A 17,280-nucleotide genomic window follows, 5' to 3' on the forward strand; every position below is an offset into this window, starting at 1 on the left:
CCACAAAAGTCTTAAACAGGCTGCTCAATACTTTCACAGGGGAGACTTTATTTCTCGCGCCTCTTTATGCACACCCAACTGCCAATTCTGCTGTCTCATAAACCCACCTCTGTGTTTCGCTCCTCACCTGTAAAAGCCGCTCGTATATCACACGCAGTTTTGTGCCCGGAGCTGTTATCCATACAGTCACACGTGAACAAAAGACTCCTTGGTGTGTGGGAGTAAAAGGGTTTGGGCCTACAGAAGGCATTGTATGCAGCACACATACATGGGATTACAATTAGAAACCTGACTGGAAGTGATGTGTCTGTGCTAGGAAAAAGAAAAAGAGGTTCAATGAGATGTGAAACTCACTTAATTCAAATTTGTGAGTGTGTGTGTTGGTGGAGGCAAGAAGGGAAACTGTGGTTTTCTCTCTCTTTCCCTTCTATGCAAATACTTGCAGTTTTCTAATAAATTCTTTTGCCTGCAGCGAGTGGCATGATGCAGGAGGAGACGGGCCTGCGAGCAAAGACGCAGCTGTGGATTTTGTCCCGTGTGTGGAGGGCTGGAGGATGGCTGGATTGTTGTGCCAGGTCTTTATTCTCTGACCCCTCCTGTCCCATTCAAGGCTGACTTGGGCCTTTGGTGCTAACTGGCTGTTAATTGCCTGGGCTTTCTCCATGCTGCAGAAACGTGCTCATTTCAAGGGGAACCAGTTTAATGAGATTATCTATCAGGGGTTGTCTAGACACCTGAATACACATACCCCCCCCCCCCCCCCCCCCCCCCCCCCCTCTTTCCATGCAGTCTTCACTACCTGGCAGGCTTCACACAAAGCCCTCAGGTGAAAGTTACCTGCAGAAAGAGTGCATGTTGTCATCGTCATTATGGGTTTACATAGAGTTTCCCACCCACTGCTGTGGGTGCCTTTGATGGAAAGTGTAAAGGAGATGATGAAAAAATGTATTATATATAGAATATGAAAATACATATATGTGTGTGTATGTGTGCATTTCCAGACCAATATGTCAGATTTATGCAATGTATTTATGAGAAAAGCCTGTGTACTTTAACTAAGCTATTGAAAACACTGCTGATTTTCTGAAAAATGTAAAAAAAAAAAAAATAGACCCTACCTGTATGCACACACAGACCACAGTGCATTAACCCGTTTACACAGACCTTCAGCTGTGTTTCTCTCAGTTGTGCCAAATGAATTTATAATGACTTTTTTCTAACCACAAACACACTAAATGGCATTTTCATGAGCAGACTCTGTGTGTGTGTGTGTGTGTGTGTGTGTGTGTGTGTGTGTGTGTGTGTGTGTGTGAGGGAAATATTTACACAGGTTTTGCTGGACTGAGTTATGTGTTCTGCAGCACGGAAGTCCATCTCTATTTGTTTTTAAAGTCTCTTAGCAGTTAATAAAGATGCATTTCTTTCACCCCCCCCCCCCCCCCCCCCCCCCCCCCACCTTCCTGTGGGGATGGTATCAAGCCTCTGTTAAGTCTCTTTGATTTCCAGCACTCTCCAATCACAGTTGGACTCCAACCCATCATTGTGCCACTTCAAAAGGATGGCCTCCCTGGCCCCACCCACTCCTGGGCTACCCTTAAAAGTCATGGTCATCCCATCCTGCAAGGACTCAGCATCTCTGAAACATCTGCAGCGAGGACTGATTTGACCTTCTGACTTCCTTCCTGGGCTGTTGGATTTTTCTTTTGCATGTGTGGAAAGAGACCCAGGAGACAGAGAAGAGCTGAAGACGCACTTTGGATATCACACACCTGGACTGAGTTCTCTGTCTTTTCTTTCTTTCTTTCGTTGTTTTTTTTTTTTTTTTTTTTTTTTAAAGCCTTTTCAGTTAAAAACATATCAAGTTTAATCCAAAGGATGCAGTCCATCAGAGGTGAGTTGATGATTACTTCTTCAGCTATATCAGCTTTGCCTCCATAAGCACACGTGTCTTCTTCTACCAGTTTTTCCAGTAAAAAATGCTTATTCATGTTTTTCTTCTAGACTTGAAGTCCAACTTCAGTGGGCCTCCTCCGGCCCACATAGCTCCCGGACCTGATGCCTATCTCCAGGGCAATATCAGGATGTTTCTGGAGGACACTGAACTGTGGACGACCTTCCATGAAATAGGGACAGAGATGATCATCACTAAACCGGGAAGGTAGGGCAACAGAAAAATAAAATAAAATGTTAAATGTTCACACCTTGCTCCCCCACCTTTTACAGAACTCATTCTTTCTCCCATGTTTACCAGGCGAATGTTTCCACATTGCAAAGTGAATCTATCCGGGCTTATTCCATGTGCCAAGTACGTGTTGTTGGTCGACATGGTCCCAGAGGATGGTTTCAGGTATAAGGTAAGACACCAGTAGCTTTCTCCTTTGTGTATTAATGAGTCATGCATGAGAGAAAATTCACTTCCCAAGGCCTCACTAGAGTCATAGGTTTGGCTGTAGATAACCCAAAGTGGTAGCCACTAGCCCCAGACAAGACATCCCCTGTTTATCACCCACCCCCACCCCCCACACACACCCCCAACATTGTACATCAAAGGATGTTATCTCTTCCTGTTTTTCTATCCCCTGCTGTGAGCCCACTGTACTACCCCCCGCTCCCCTCCCCATCTCTGTGGGTGGTACAGGCCAGCCACCGCTCTCCAGTCTATGGTGGAAAAGGAAGGATTTGAAAATTCTTCCGCTACTCACCTTTTTCAAATTGACTGACTCATGTGTCTCTTTCCAACAGTGGAATAAAAAGAAGTGGGAGGTGGCAGGAAAAGCAGAACCTCAGCCACCCTGCAGAACCTACCTCCACCCAGACTCTCCAGCACCAGGGAGTCACTGGATGAAGCAGTCCGTCTCCTTCCTCAAGCTCAAGCTGACCAACAACACGCTCGACCAGCACGGCCATGTGAGTAAAAGCAACATCTGCAACACTTTGACGTCTTTAGACCGAACGTTTCGGCAGTGCTTTTTTTCTAACATTTGGCTGGAGGATAGTTAATTCAACAACCTTCCGATTACAGTTTCCTCCCACCGGGGATAAAAGCGGATAAAAAAGACAGCGTGGTCTTTAAGTCGACATGTCAAAAGCACACAGTAAAACCGCGTTCAAGGAAGCGAAAAATGTTCAAAAAAATGTTCCTTGTCTGCAGATCATTTTGCACTCCATGCATCGCTACCATCCGCGCTTCCACATTGTCCAGGCAGACGACCTGTTCAGTGTGCGCTGGAGTGTTTTCCAGACCTTCACCTTCCCGGAGACTTCCTTCACTGCAGTCACTGCCTACCAGAACACTAAGGTCTGTTTCTAGCACTGCAAGTATGCCGTGTGCCGAGAGACAAATCACAAAGTTTTAACTTTGACTTTGTGTCTCCCTCTCCTGCAGATTACAAAGCTGAAGATCGATCACAACCCATTTGCAAAAGGCTTCCGGGATGAAGGCACTAATAAGAAAAGGTGAGGTTAAAATGCCAACGCGAAAGCTCCAGTTTGGTCCGTTGACTTGAAAGGATCTGAGCTCATTTATTGTTCAGTGTATTGTAGTTTGTATTTGTTTTTAATATAACTGATCTACTGCTGCAGACGTGCCAACAAGGACCCATCATGCCTTGAGAAGAGGACCAAGGCATCAGACATTTTGAACTCTGAAGAAGACAGTCCACCAGGTACCGTTTTCACACTCTTCTCTCTTCATGTTGATGCTTTTTTTGTTTTGTTCTTCCTCTCATTTGATGATCTGTGGCTCCTCAGACTTCTGCCAGTCTTCGTATGAAGGTTTCGACGGAGAGGATGAAGAGCTGCCCAAAAGAAAAGAAGAGGATGGTGTCAAAGAGGAGCGCTACTCTCCTTGGGATGCTGAGAGAGAGCACAGAGTGAGGACTGACTCTCCTGTTGGGGCAGACACAAGAGATCTCTACAGCACAGAGCAGCTTGTTCCTACTCCAGCTTCCTACCAGTCATACAGGTAAACAGCGATGCAGCAGATCATATTATAATCATGTTGTTTTGATGAATGCCAATCAATATTTGTTCTTTTCTTCTTTTTTTTTTACTCCCCAGGTTCCATGAGTATGGAAAGTCCCCGTCCCCCTCCTCCAGCATCGGCAGCAGCAACAGTGGATCCGGACGCAGCAGCTTTGAGTCCAGAGTTCCCGACATAGCCACGGTCCCTGATCACGACTCCTCAAAGGCCCGTGAGGTTGGCCCTTCCAGCTGTGGCCCCCAGCACCTCCCGGGCCCCCAGGACTACACAGGGGTGCTCAACATGTCTGTGGCCCAGGCCAGCAAGCCAGGGGTCATCGGTCACCACATCTACAACCCCTACAGCACCGAGCAGCCCCTGGGCCAGTGGGGCGGCCCAGGTCCTTCCCAGTATCCCCCTCCTCATCATCTGACCACTGACTACACCACGCAAGCTGTGCATCACAGCTATCACCATGGCAACGTGGCCGAGTGGAGCCAGTACCCGCTGTTCTCTTATTCGTGCTGGTGAAGGAATCTCCACCGTCAACTGAGAGTTACTTTACCGCTGCCATCTTAACAAAAAGCTGATCCCGGCACTCACAGCTGTGAGAGCGCATGACTATACAAGGCTGAGGGCCCCAACCCTGCAGCCAGAGTGAGAAAAACTGAGAGGAGAGAATAAGAAAAAGGAGTGGCTCTGTCTGCTGCCCCGACTGGCAGGATTCAAACCGGCCATTTAATGCTGAGTGCAACTCAAGTTTGTGGTTTAATTGTTTGAAAAAAGAAAAAAAAAACTATTTATTTTGCATTTCACCTCATTTCCCAGTGTAAATAAATATTTTTGTAAAAAGCTAAGAATAATAATGTAAGAGTTAATCATTTGTGTGCAATTATTGTTTGACAAATTGTGGTGTGACATAAAAAAACATAAAAAATAAATAAAAGTCTCTGGACTCGAAGTCTTGTGTGTGAAATCCATATCATTTTTACACTGATGTCTTATTAACTTGAGATACGAAAGTGTACAAAAAGAGACCAATATGAGGTATGAAACAAATATTTTTCTATCCTGAATCTCACTCTTATGCATTTTTCTTCTATTCAAACAAAACTGTGACAACAAAGGTTGTGGAGTGTCTCTAGAATCGTATCCTTTTTATTTACTTGTGACCCTTTAATTATTTCTCACACCAGCATCTGCCCGTTGACTTTGATTTCCTCCCAGTCGATGTTCACGCATGCAGCCAGTCTCCTGACTGAATGGATAAGAGTTTGTAAAAGTGCCTGAACTCCTTGGCCTTCTCCCAGTGGGTGCACATCTGCATGCTTTGTACCTGGCCACCCCTGATAAGAGCCGCAGCCTTTGGTGGTGTTTGTTTGTATTTCCTTTTTGTTGATCTAATGAGGCTATACTCTGTAGTTTCGACAAGCACAGCATGCGTTAAAGACGCTGTATTACTGCGACTCTGGGTCACCTGCTGTGGTTTACCCACCGGCACATAAAGCATCTCCACGGCCCTCGTTCTCCATGTCAATGAGCCTTAAAAAGCATGAAAAAGGGGGAGGCTGTTGGCTCCTTTTCACAACTGAAAAACACAGGCAGAACCCACTGTCTCCACCCTCAGGGGGATATGGGCTGCTAATGACTTTCGTAAAATCCAAGGGGGGTAAGAGGAAGAGTGGTTTGGGGGGGGAATTATCCTTCAGGAGAAACCCAAGTCTAGTGTGGATTTTATCCAGTGCAATTCATTATCCGAGCGCTTCCCTGAACTGGCGTTGTCCACCCACAGGCTTCTCCTGCTGAACACACTTCATTTGCCCATTTAATGAGGACGAGAAGAGGCTGATCTTTACAGGAATCTGACTGCCCGGTGAGCAGGTCGGAGCAGAGGGAGCTCAGATTCAGAGAAACAGTTTGCTTAACCTCTTCCACCCTGGGCTCCGTTGTACAGGAACAGGACTGTATCTGTTTTTTGCTTTCATCACCACATTTTCTACCTCTGCCCACAATAACTAACATTTCTGTTGCATTTTAATTAATCTACAGTAGCAGCTGAGAGTTTTGCAAACAGATTCACGACTCATTGTCACAAAAGGTAACTTTTTTAAAATCTGTCTGACCTGATGATAAAGATCAGGAGACTTGTAAACTGTGCAGCTGCTTTCCATGCAGGCTTTGAGGTTTTCACACTTTAAAGGGTTGAACTAGGTGAATATAGGCTCATACTGCATGGATGAATGCACAAGGGTGATTTGTCTTCATGCCATCTACACCTGCAGGAAACCTGTGTTCTAAGCCAAAAACATGTGCTAAAATACTCGTCAGTGCATTACGTTAATTTGCTTACAGCATTACAGTGATGTCACAGCTGGTCTCCGTTCATAATATGGTCTCATAATCTGTCTAATAACATGTTAACAACAGTAAAATCCCATCTTTCATGCGTGTCATACTAATGAGACCCTCAAGTTGCATACAGTTAAGTAGGTCTGGACTACACATGTAACTTAGACATGCAAAATCAAATAAGTAAAAAAAGAGAGAAAAAATGGTCAGTTTTATTACTTTATAGAAATCTTTTCTGAGTAATTAAAGTATAAATTAATATATACATGTGAAAAAAAATACAAATTACACCTGGGAATAGTTCACGAGGAAAGTGCAAAGCAGGCCAAATGTTCAGCAACTGCATGAAAAAACTTTGTGATACAAAATACATAATACAACTTTTTGCAGGACTTCAAGCAAAAACAGGGGTTACTTAGATACTAGGGCTGGGTATCGTCACTGATTTCTAGAATCGATTCGATTCTGATTCACAAGGTCCCGAATCAATTCGATCCATGATTAGATTCAATTCGATTTGTATCTGGGAAATTTTGCCTCAGACAGTCAGAAATATTATAATTAAGATCAGTACATTTACATATTTTTGTATCTATAAAAAGGAAGCTGACACTCGCAAGACTTTATCAAAGGTGTAAGCATCACAGCAGATGCCTTTGTGTCAAAGTAGCTGAAGATAAAACACAGAAAAACCTGAAGGTGATTTTCCTGGCCTGGGATTTTATAAAAATATTCTGTAGTAGATCAAAAACGAAAGAAAACCATTAATCAACATGGACATTTCCTCTGAAGTTACAGCGGTTTTATCAGAGACACAGCTAAGCGTTTTGCATTTTGCATAATTTAAAAAAGTTTCAATTTGTTCTGTAGCCCATTGAACAGCAGAAATTAGGTTTTCTTTTCAGAAGTAAGTAAAAGGGAAAAAAAACAGCAGCCGACAGCGCTGTAAACAACGGCAGTCTTGTGCGTAACAAGCAAGCGAATAATGCAGAAAACAGATTTTTAGACGGGAAACTGTTCTTGAAGTATTGTGTTCCTGCTTTCATTCACTGTTTTAGCTGTTTGGTGGTTGTTGAAATGTTGTGAGGTTTCACCTGAGATTCTGGCATTTCAGGCAAAATAAATTTATATTAAAAAATCGATTCAGGATTTTAATGAATCGATATCACGTTATCTGAGCTAGAATTGATTTTAATCGATAAATCGATTATCAAAACCCACCCCTATTAGATACTGGTGCAAACATAAATGATAAACTCATCGTTTTATGCTCCACGATATAAAGACAAAGCCCCCCTATGGCCCCTATGACTCTATATGTCTACACTCCAGTGTAGACATATAGAAGTGAAATCGTCTGCGACACAATGATAGGCAATGTTTTGCAGGCCAGATCTTCGTCTACAGGTGACTTTCTTTGTTATCTATTGAATTGACTTCCTCCTCTCCTGCAGAGCAGGAGAAAGTAGAGGATACAAGTGGGCACTTAGCAAAATCCCCTCGGCTCATACATCCTCAACTCCACTGGGTTTAATCTGCATAACTCTACATCACAGGCTAATGTGGGCCTTTTAATTGCTCTGATAATGGTCCAGCAAAGAGCACCAGATCGACCCGCACTCAGATGTCTGTAACGGCCGCTGACGCGGTTAAGAGCGTGACTGTACGTTTTAAGTGGCCCCGAGGTGGTAGTATAGTTTTAGAACACAGAGATTTGATGCGTAAACACAAACACAGATCCTGGATGTCCAGCGCTGATGTCAGCAGATCCTGCCAGACTACTTGCTGGGGGCTGGCACAATAGTGTGAAAGAGAGGGGTGTGTGGGAGGGAGCACACACACTTAGTGCTGATGGGGGGTAACAGATGTAGATGAAACAGCCTCAGAGAGGAAAGTAGCAGTCAGCCTTCATAAAGCTGATGGAGTTTAGAGCCAAATGGAGAGGAACTGGTAGAGACTGGGAGGAATAAAAGGCAGGAGGCAGCAGTTCAAACAAGGAGCACAATCAACTGTTGGGAGCTGATGTTAGATTTATGAAATGGGCTTTAAATTAAACAAACAAAAAAAGACAAACTCAAGTCAGAGAGTTGTCGAAGCCAAAACATCTGCTTCTTAGTTACACGCCTGACAATTTCCTGTAACTTTCTCAGCAATTACTTCTTCTTTTCTTAAGGAAAAAGCAAAACAAAAACTAATATTTCTTAGAAGTCAGTTTCAGTTCCGTAGATGTTTGATTCCCAAGACATATAAATGGTGCTTCCAGCTCAACGCTGGCACAAAATCCAGTCCATTGTAAAATCCATGTAACACTTTTCCCTATACAACATTCAGACGTGACAAAAGCAGGACATATATTTTTTAATCAAATTTAAAAAGTTATCTTGTTTGCATATGTTTGACAGTGTTTCCAGCAAATCATGTGGAAAAGGCGGGTACATTTACAATTACGTGGGTTCAAATGAAGCGTTAACAGTGGTTGAGTCCAGTGTGAAACAGGGTTTGCAATGAACCATGGCAACACACACACACACACACACACACACACACACACACACACACACACACACACACACACACACACACACACACACACACAGTGCTAAGCGATTCGGTGAAGACAAATATTCTGAAATAAACCATCATGAGGATTCCGATTAAGCTCAAGTGATGAGCGGATCAGTGAAAGGACACACATGCACAAAAATAATGGTTAATTTTCACATTTCATTTACAAATAAATGGCAACTTCAATCTGTAGACCCCTTCCTCTATCTAGCTACAGACATAAATAAATTAAATAATTATTATTTGGAATTATTCATTATTTATATGATGATATCAGAGGCACGATAGCTAAGGCTCGTCTCTGTTCAGACATACGCAGATCACATATAAACTCAGGCTAAGAGTGAATGAAAGCAAGAAAACAAGGCACGATATTTGCAAAACATAACGATCATTCAGAGGTTTGGAGAGATGATAGCTCCACTGAGCAGCTGTCTGGGGGATGGAGACAAAACCCACTTCTTGTATGCTTATTGTTGTGCACTGACAATGCAGAGAACCAGCTGAGGAATAATGAGAGCTTAACTGTGTGACCCCCGCCATTCTTTTCACAGATAAAACACGTGCTTGGGTTTTTTTTTGTTTTTTGCAAAACTGCTTTTATAGTATTTTTGTTTTAGAAACAGGAACTGTTATTACTACAGAATACAACTTCAGTGTGTGACATTGCAGAAAATAGAAATAAGGAAGAAGTCACTTCTCCAATCTCCAAGTGGCTTTGTGACCCATTCAGCTTCAAGTTGTCACACCAGAGCACACTCTGGTCTGGGATATGCCTGGTCATAGTTTTTGCTCTCTTGTTTTGGTAGTTGTGGATTTCGGTGGAGATTCATCGTCGGGTTTTGAGTTTCTCCGGCAGTCTCGCCACAGACTTGTCCTTGCTAGCAGTGAGCAACATGTTGCTTTTATGTTTATTTAGCCACACAGTAATACTGTTCCCACAGTAACAACTCGGGGCCCCACAGTCTTAAAGGAAAAGCCCACATTCGTGTCTTTACTCCAAAGTACCATGTTATTGCATAGCTACTAATCTCGAAAGCGTCCTTTGCTCTCTGTGATAAGCGTCGCAGAAACACCGGTGGTTTTAAGGAAATTATGACGAGCGATCAGTAACAAACAGCAGCGTGAACATTTGTTCAGAGAAGAGATTCCCGGACGGGGCAAGAGTACCTAAGGTCAGATCAGAGAAATAAGAAAAAGGTCCTGAATGACACCTTTGGTTCAGAGGCACTCCGAGTTGTCAACATGCATGTGACCCCCCCAAAAAACTAAATACATCCGAAACTCAACATGCAGAGTTAAATGAAAGAAAGAAAGAGATCGCAAGGAGGTCCTTGATGATGATGGAATCCAATTAACACGGCAGCTTCAGTCCACACTTGAGTCATCCGAGCTGTCCATGTCCACTTCTTCCCACGAAGCCTTGGTGCGTTGCTCCCAGCTTCTGGCCTGGGCAATCACAGCGGGGGTCATGAGCGCTACACAGGCTGCCAGGCCGGAGACGTGCGCCTTAAACTTCGTGCCGTTTTTCCACTCGTCTTTGTCGGCGTTGTACACGTGAACGTATTTCATCCTGTTGCCTTTGTCGTGCGTACGCCCTCCCACAACGTAGATGTGACTGTCCAGCACAGCTATGCCGGGTTCTCCGTGGCCCGCAGGGAGGGGGGACATTAAAGACCAGGAGTTGGCTGTGGGGTTAAAGCACGCTACCTGAAATTAAAGAAAAAAATAAAGCAAGCAATAAATGACTTTTTATTTCATAAAAGTGCTGCAGGCAGAGCATCAAAACGTGCTGCTCTGGCTCGTACAGATTTTAATTAGCTTGAGAAGTCAAAGCTTCTGGCCTGTATTAGTATGCAAAATAATGTCAGTCTAGAAAAGGCCGTGGAATATTTTTAAATTTAAATTCATACTATAGGAGGAAAAAACAGAGGTGAGCAGGCTGAAAAAGAGGCAATACTTTAAACTGCATGAGAAGCAAAGAGCCAACGATAAACAGCTGCGATCACTCAGGACGATACCTTCAGGACATCCCTCCTGTATCCGCGCTCGTCATTACTTCCTCCAATAACGTACATGCGGCCGTTAACGGCTGCCATGCCGTGCCACGCCCGCTCCACCGGGCCCTCTGCGCACCCTGTCCAGCGATTGGCTGCTGGGTCAAAACAGCAAGTCTCTCTGAGGTACGCTACGCCTCGGCGCCCACACGTTATATAAATTTTTCCATCCACCACTGCTCCAGCATGGGCATACACCTGAAAGGGTAGACTAGTATTACAGTGGATGTAGGTCTCAGCACAAATGTGAGTAAGCAGCGCCATCATGTGGACAGTAGAAGAATCAGATGCACTCATTTTCAATCTTTCACACCTTCAGGTTTCCATACCTCTCTCTTTAGAGGAGACACAAATTCCCACGTGTCTTTGTGTGGGTCATAACGCTCCACTGACTCCAGCTCGTGGTTGTAGTCTCGTCCTCCAATGGCATAAATATGGCCGCCCACAACACAAACACAGTGGTCGGCATGCTGCTGCTGCAGAGGCTGGATGGTGTGCCACTTGTTGTGACGGGGGTCGTATCTGGAAAGAGCAGACGAGTCTCAGAACAGTGAAGAAGAACCTTATGAAAGATGAGCTCATTTGGAAGCAAAGTGGAAACTCTATTAAAACAAAACAGAACCGTTAGGCTTCTATTGATAACGTTTTAAAAATCTTTAAGGATTTAGCAGCTCTTTTGTTGTTGTTTTTTTTTTCATCTTAAAGCAACGAGCCAATCCCCTTTACTCTAACCTGTACTCAGTTCACTTCTTCAATTTCCAATGTTCATATAAAAAAAAGGCACTGGCAACATTAGTAAATGATTTTTAGTTGGGGATGTTTGTGTGCAAAGTCTCAGCATGAAGTCAACTTTCTTCCCCCCACTTCATTTCTCCACCTCCCACCAGCCCTGTCAACTGGTGTTAAAGCTCAGAAATTACGAATATTCAGCTCCATGACTTTATGATGCGGTGCACAAGTCAGTAAGACATCTGACGCCAGCAAGTAACATCAGTAATGTGTCAGCCAAAGAAACGCCTCCAGAGACCGACAGCTGCTCAGAAATCCTCCACCACAGTAACTGTGAATCAGAGAACACCCCTGGAGCGATGTATTTAGTATCTTTACACTGAATTAAAAGCATCTAAATTAAACTATAAATATCAGTGTCTAGTTTACTTGAATCAAACCTGTATCCCCATTTGCATCTAATTAATGCTTGAGCCCTTTTAATGTTGGTCGCTGTTGTGGCAAACTACTAGTAAAGATAATCTTCCTCACCAGAACAGCAGTGTAAGCACATCATATTGACCATTCAGACCGGTAAACAGGAAGAGCAGGTTCGCTTACTTAAAGAACATCTCTGAAAGACCAGAGAGTTCTTTGCTCGGGCTTTCATGTGAAAGCGTCACTGAAAATAACACCTGAGTATGAGGCAGTCATTCTGCAACATAATGGAGACAGGCCGAGAGCATCAAACATCACCGGAGATTGCTGAGCAAAAAAGGATGAAATCACAAAAGGTGTGTGATTTCAGTCATTTTCTGCTTGTCCAGAAGAAAACTCCCTCCCTGATATTTCTGCAGCTGTGTCTGCTTTCAAAGCTCCCAAATCACCACAGTATTGTGAATGCTGGAGGTGTGGATGTACCTAAACGGATGTTGTCAAAATATAAACTGTGAACACATCATTTAAAAAGCAAACACGGAGAAAAAGTTCTTTAAGATACTGAATAACTGTAACATGGAAAATCTACATTTCCATGACAACTAGGCAAACTCCATCTGCTGGCAAAGATCCTCAAACTCCTTCCTTCCTTTCCTTTTATCGTCTCGAGGATCAAATCATGCAAATGAAAGTCCAGAGCCTCCTGTAAGATTGCTTCCTGTATTTATAATTTAAAAATTCAGTAATAAACTGATTAATGAGATTAATCAGCTGCAGCTTTAACTCCACCACAAAAATGAACCATAAAGGGCGTATGATAGGCTCTCACCTCCAGCAGCGGGTCTCTGCATGAAATCCACTGGTGTTCATGTCCCCGCCAATAAGATAAACAAAGTTGTTGAGCACGGCGATGCCCTGGTTGGACATCCGGGGAGTGTGAGCTGCAGTGAGACTCCTCCACTCCCCCCAGCTTGGGTGAAACACCTGAAACAGGTGATCGGTGTATGCGAGGGAGCTGGAACTAAACATTCCCCCGAAGCCCAGTATGCAGTGGAAAGTGGACCGCGGCTGGGTGAGAGGAGTCTGGAGGACAGGCTGCAGGAGCTCCTGCTCGTGGTAACGCAGTGCAGCTGAAACAGAATCCTTCAGCGGACACTGCTTCAGTCTGTTGTGCAATCTCTGCAACATGTGCTTCTCAATCAGGCAAAATCGCACTGCGTCGAGCATCTTGAGATTGTCCTTCAGGTGAGGGAGACAGAAACATAAATGCAACACTTTAATAGAGTGTAATTAAGATGTGTGCTTTATTTAGATAGATGAGTATAAATGCAGACACACCTTTGGACTGACCTGCAAGTACACCTGGTCAGTTTCCACCTGCTCGGGACTGTAATGATAGTGAAGCGCTGCCTCGTACACCTCATTCTCGCTGTTCACCTGGAGCTCGTCGCTGCTCAGCGCACTGAACACTTCATCCTGGGGCAGCTGTCGGTACACATCTGTTCGGGACAACGTCTGAATGTTGCTGAGCATGAAGGAGTGCACTTTGGCCTTCAGCTGTTGCAGTGCGTAGAGATCGGCCAGGTGATACAGCTCTAAAATGTTGCTCTCGTCCATCCAAGAGAAAAGGAAATCACAGCAGAAGCCTATGACATTCTCGAGCTGGAAAACACAAAAGCTGCACAGGTTAACTGAAAGAATTAAAAAAAAAACAAAAAAAAAAAAACAGAATAAGAATAAGAAATAAGTAGGAACAACAACCTACTTGTACAAGTGTGGCAGCTATCAGGACTTCCTGCACGCACTCTGGGTCTAAGTCAATCTCTGACGTGTAGATGTAATCAAGTATTTTCTTCATGGCCATGTAGGACACTCCATGAATTGCAATCTCCTTTTGCTGTGTTTCCCGGAGGCCTCCTGCAAACATCCCCCTAGTGGAGAAGGGTAATAAAGTATTATGCTGGGTCATCCTGGTCGCCCAGTAATGATAAGACTCACAGGGAGAGCTGTAGCAACTCAAAGAACATTGAATTCAAATGTATGGGAGAAAAAGCAAAAATGGTGCCAGCAGAGGGAGAAAAGGCCTTATTTTAGGATAAGCCAACAAACTGTTTTTAATATAACTGATTATTCTATATACGCACTTTTAAGGTCATATTTACCAGTGAAATTAAATTGAATTTGACAATGCTTAATGGAAAATCATTATCTGTAAGGGGGTTAGAGGGCAACCTGTCAAGAGCAGAGCCTGGGAGTTTACTGACACGTTGCATTACCCTGAAAATATTCTGCAGTCCTGCACTGACTACAAACAAGCATTCAGAACAAAAATGTTGCATTGACTCTTGGCTTATGCAAACTACAGGCTGATGTTTTCAGTGAAACGTCTAAAATGTTTCTCTTACAGTTTTAGTTTGAGACATGACGTAGGAAAGAAATCGCAAGTAAAAGTAAAATTCACCACAGACCTAAAACGAAACTGCAGCTATGTCACCTTACTGGTTTAACTAGCTGATGAAACATTTGGGGAGATTAAAACACAGATGCAACATTGGGCCTGATTGTGTTGTCAAAATCAGGTGCAATGTTGCAATCAGCTGAACCAGCTGCCCTACATTGAGTGCGAGTGAGTCAAATCACTGCTGACTCCTCACAGCAAGACGGTTCCTGCTTTGAACCTGCCAGCTGGTTGTGTCTGCATGTTCTCTGTGTGAATTTGTGGCTTCTTCCCACAATCCAAGGACATGCATGTTAGATTAACTATTTAATGTAGACCAGCTCCAGGTGTGAATGTATGTGTAGTTGTTTATTTCTCTTTGTGGGAGTCCTGTGACGGACTGGCAGCGTCCCCAGGGTGTATCCCGCCTGTCACCCTATGACATTTGGGACAGGCTCCAGCCCCAGAATTGGATAAGCAGTTAATAAAATGAACAGAAGGATGGGTTGACGAGTCCATCTTTTTATCTCTGCTTCACACAGACATCCGCAATGTTTCCATTGTTGTTAACATTTCCAGGCTGTTATGGAGTAACTCAAGTGAATAAGAACACTTATGCTCAAACACTGACTGTGATCTGACGAACAGATAGCCAGGAACAAATACCAACAAGTTAGGTTTTTACACGTTTTTGAATCTATAGCATTACCGCACAGTAACTATGCTCACAGTAATACACTCGAAATTATCTGGTGGTGACATTTGTATTCCAGTCACAGTAGCTCTATGGTGACCTTGTAAGCAGTGGACTTAAAGGAACAAGTGACACTGGTTTTATTACCAGTAGACCAGTTAGACGGTAATAAAAACAAACCAGAGTTATATCACAGAGAAAGAACTCTTTAATTTTTTTAAAAGTTAAATCACCTCCACAGAAGTTTTGATGTGACTACAGTACGCAGGGAAAGACTAAATCACAGGTGCAATTCAAGGCCTCTGAGGGCAAAGCAATCATGTGACTGGTGGCAGAACCCAAAATATGCAAACCACTAGTAATCATATGACAATGTTGCTGAGCTTGAGGATACATTTGGTTTCAACTGGACTGTGCAAAATGCCTAGGCTGTGTCTTGTGACACGGGGGTGCCAGAGTAACTGGTCAGATTTGCTAGTGAACACATTAGCATATGTTGTGGTGTGTGTTATAGGAAACAACTTATTCATTCACTAGCCTGGAGGTGGCTGACTATTTTGATGGTCAATGGCATGCATATGAATGCTCTTGTATGATAATTTTGGATCTCTGTGGAAACAGGCACAAAAGATTGCATACAGTACAGCAAAGTGAAGATGAAAGCAAAACAAAAAATAACTCCTGTGGGTTTTACCTGAAATAATCACAGGAGGCTGCCAATATTATACGATGGGCTTGTATTGGGCGACTTTCCACAACCAGCACAACATCAAACAAGGTCCCACTGTGTCTGAGAGACAGTAGGCCGTCCAGCAGGCTGCAGAAATGCTCTGAACTTCTGTAGGACTGTCGGCGCAGGCGGCCTGATGACCCGGCGCGTCCCCCTACTGGACTCAGAGCTCCATCCTCAGCCATGACAGCACAGCGGCGCTCGGGCTTCATCGCGTTTGTCTGCCTGATACATACATCACGCAAAGCTGCCTTCACTTTACTTCTAAAGTGGAATCATACAGCACAGCGACATGTGGTGCAAACAGGATGAAAAATGTAGCTAGAAGCTAAACACTCGGTGTGGGTGGCAATGCTCGCTTGGAAATGGCACTGCACAGTCAGTGTGAAATTACAGAATCATACCACATTAAATGCCCGATAAATACCACACGTGAACCCAAAGAACTGTTAGAAAGCATATAAATTACAAACAAATCTCCCTACCTTCGGCTAGCTGTCACTCCGCGGCAGAGCTGTTAGCTAATGTTACTTTCGTATAAAAGACAGCAACCAAAACAAGCTAGAGGCTACTTAGCGCGCCAGCTAGTGCAACGCACTCTGTATCAGCAGGATGTACGCTTAAAAACACAACCAAAGCGACTGCACAGAGAAGAGTCCTCGTATTGTTCAAAACCAGACGGGTGTCTAATACTACACGGCCTCAGGAACACCTTCACTTCTGCGAACTGAGTTGCACCTGATACATAAAAACAAAGTCTGTTTACTTTTTGGTATTTTGGCGTTAGATCAACTTCCATTGGTCATTGCTGCGCTATGTCCCACCCATTTCTGAAATCAAACCAATCAGAGAAATCTTTCACATTGCCGAGAAATAAAGCGAGAGCTCCACCTTTTCCTTTAAAATGAGTGTTCAGTGTGTAGACATGATCATTTTTACGATGGGCCACATTAAGAAAAAACAAACAAACATCATTTTGAGAATAAAGTCGAAATATCGAAATTATAGTCGAAAATCTATGTGGAGGAAAAAACAGTCGAAATGTGGAAATTACAGTTGAAAAAATGGTGCAGAAAGTTGCATCTGGTCAGACATACCCACACACAAGCCTAGAAGAGTGGATTTGTTCAAAATGAAATGGCTGGTAATGGACAGATGCGATCAATGGTCACACCTTAGTATAACAAGAGGATGTATGTTGTATCACACGACGGCTTCTTTTTCTTCACTAACTCAGCTACACAAGGCATTTTGTAGAGCAGCAGCCGTGGCAGTTTGTCTCAAAACAACTGTATTCTGCACATTTCGACTTTTTTCTTGAAATTTCGACTTTATTCTTAA

The 17,280-nt window shown here is 43.6% G+C and overlaps 2 protein-coding genes across 5 annotated transcripts; one reads left to right on the forward strand and one right to left on the reverse strand.

Annotated features, from left to right (window-relative positions):
- Nucleotides 1-1,613: 1,613 nt before the first annotated feature.
- On the forward strand, nt 1,614-4,914 carry tbx16 (T-box transcription factor 16). Of its 2 annotated transcripts, XM_085425015.1 has the most exons (9): nt 1,614-1,891; nt 2,002-2,158; nt 2,252-2,354; nt 2,743-2,907; nt 3,152-3,298; nt 3,386-3,456; nt 3,583-3,665; nt 3,751-3,964; nt 4,060-4,914. In XM_085425015.1, the coding sequence occupies exons 1-9, from the start codon at nt 1,708-1,710 to the stop codon at nt 4,490-4,492; spliced, it is 1,557 nt and encodes a 518-aa protein (XP_085281141.1). In that variant the 5' UTR covers nt 1,614-1,707; the 3' UTR covers nt 4,493-4,914. The 2 variants fall into 2 exon arrangements, with proteins under 2 accessions (XP_085281141.1, XP_085281142.1); XM_085425016.1 differs by lacking the exon at nt 1,614-1,891 and having other exon boundaries at nt 1,977-2,158.
- Nucleotides 4,915-8,831: 3,917 nt separating this feature from the next.
- On the reverse strand, nt 8,832-16,704 carry klhl22 (kelch-like family member 22). 3 transcript variants are annotated; one of them, XM_085425020.1, is made up of 8 exons: nt 16,425-16,704; nt 15,904-16,164; nt 13,844-14,009; nt 13,429-13,740; nt 12,908-13,317; nt 11,262-11,454; nt 10,897-11,130; nt 8,832-10,585 (listed from the first exon to the last, which is right to left on the reverse strand). In XM_085425020.1, the coding sequence occupies exons 2-8, from the start codon at nt 16,149-16,151 to the stop codon at nt 10,244-10,246; spliced, it is 1,905 nt and encodes a 634-aa protein (XP_085281146.1). In that variant the 5' UTR covers nt 16,152-16,164; nt 16,425-16,704; the 3' UTR covers nt 8,832-10,243. The 3 variants fall into 3 exon arrangements, with proteins under 3 accessions (XP_085281146.1, XP_085281144.1, XP_085281145.1); XM_085425018.1 differs by having other exon boundaries at nt 13,417-13,740; XM_085425019.1 differs by having other exon boundaries at nt 13,417-13,740; nt 15,904-16,704.
- Between the last annotated feature and the right edge of the window lie 576 nt (nt 16,705-17,280).

This window comes from Rhamphochromis longiceps, linkage group LG12 (assembly GCF_057381845.1).
Source record: "Rhamphochromis longiceps isolate RC_006_pf linkage group LG12, R_longiceps_female_GT1.1, whole genome shotgun sequence".
NCBI lineage: Eukaryota > Metazoa > Chordata > Actinopteri > Cichliformes > Cichlidae > Rhamphochromis > Rhamphochromis longiceps.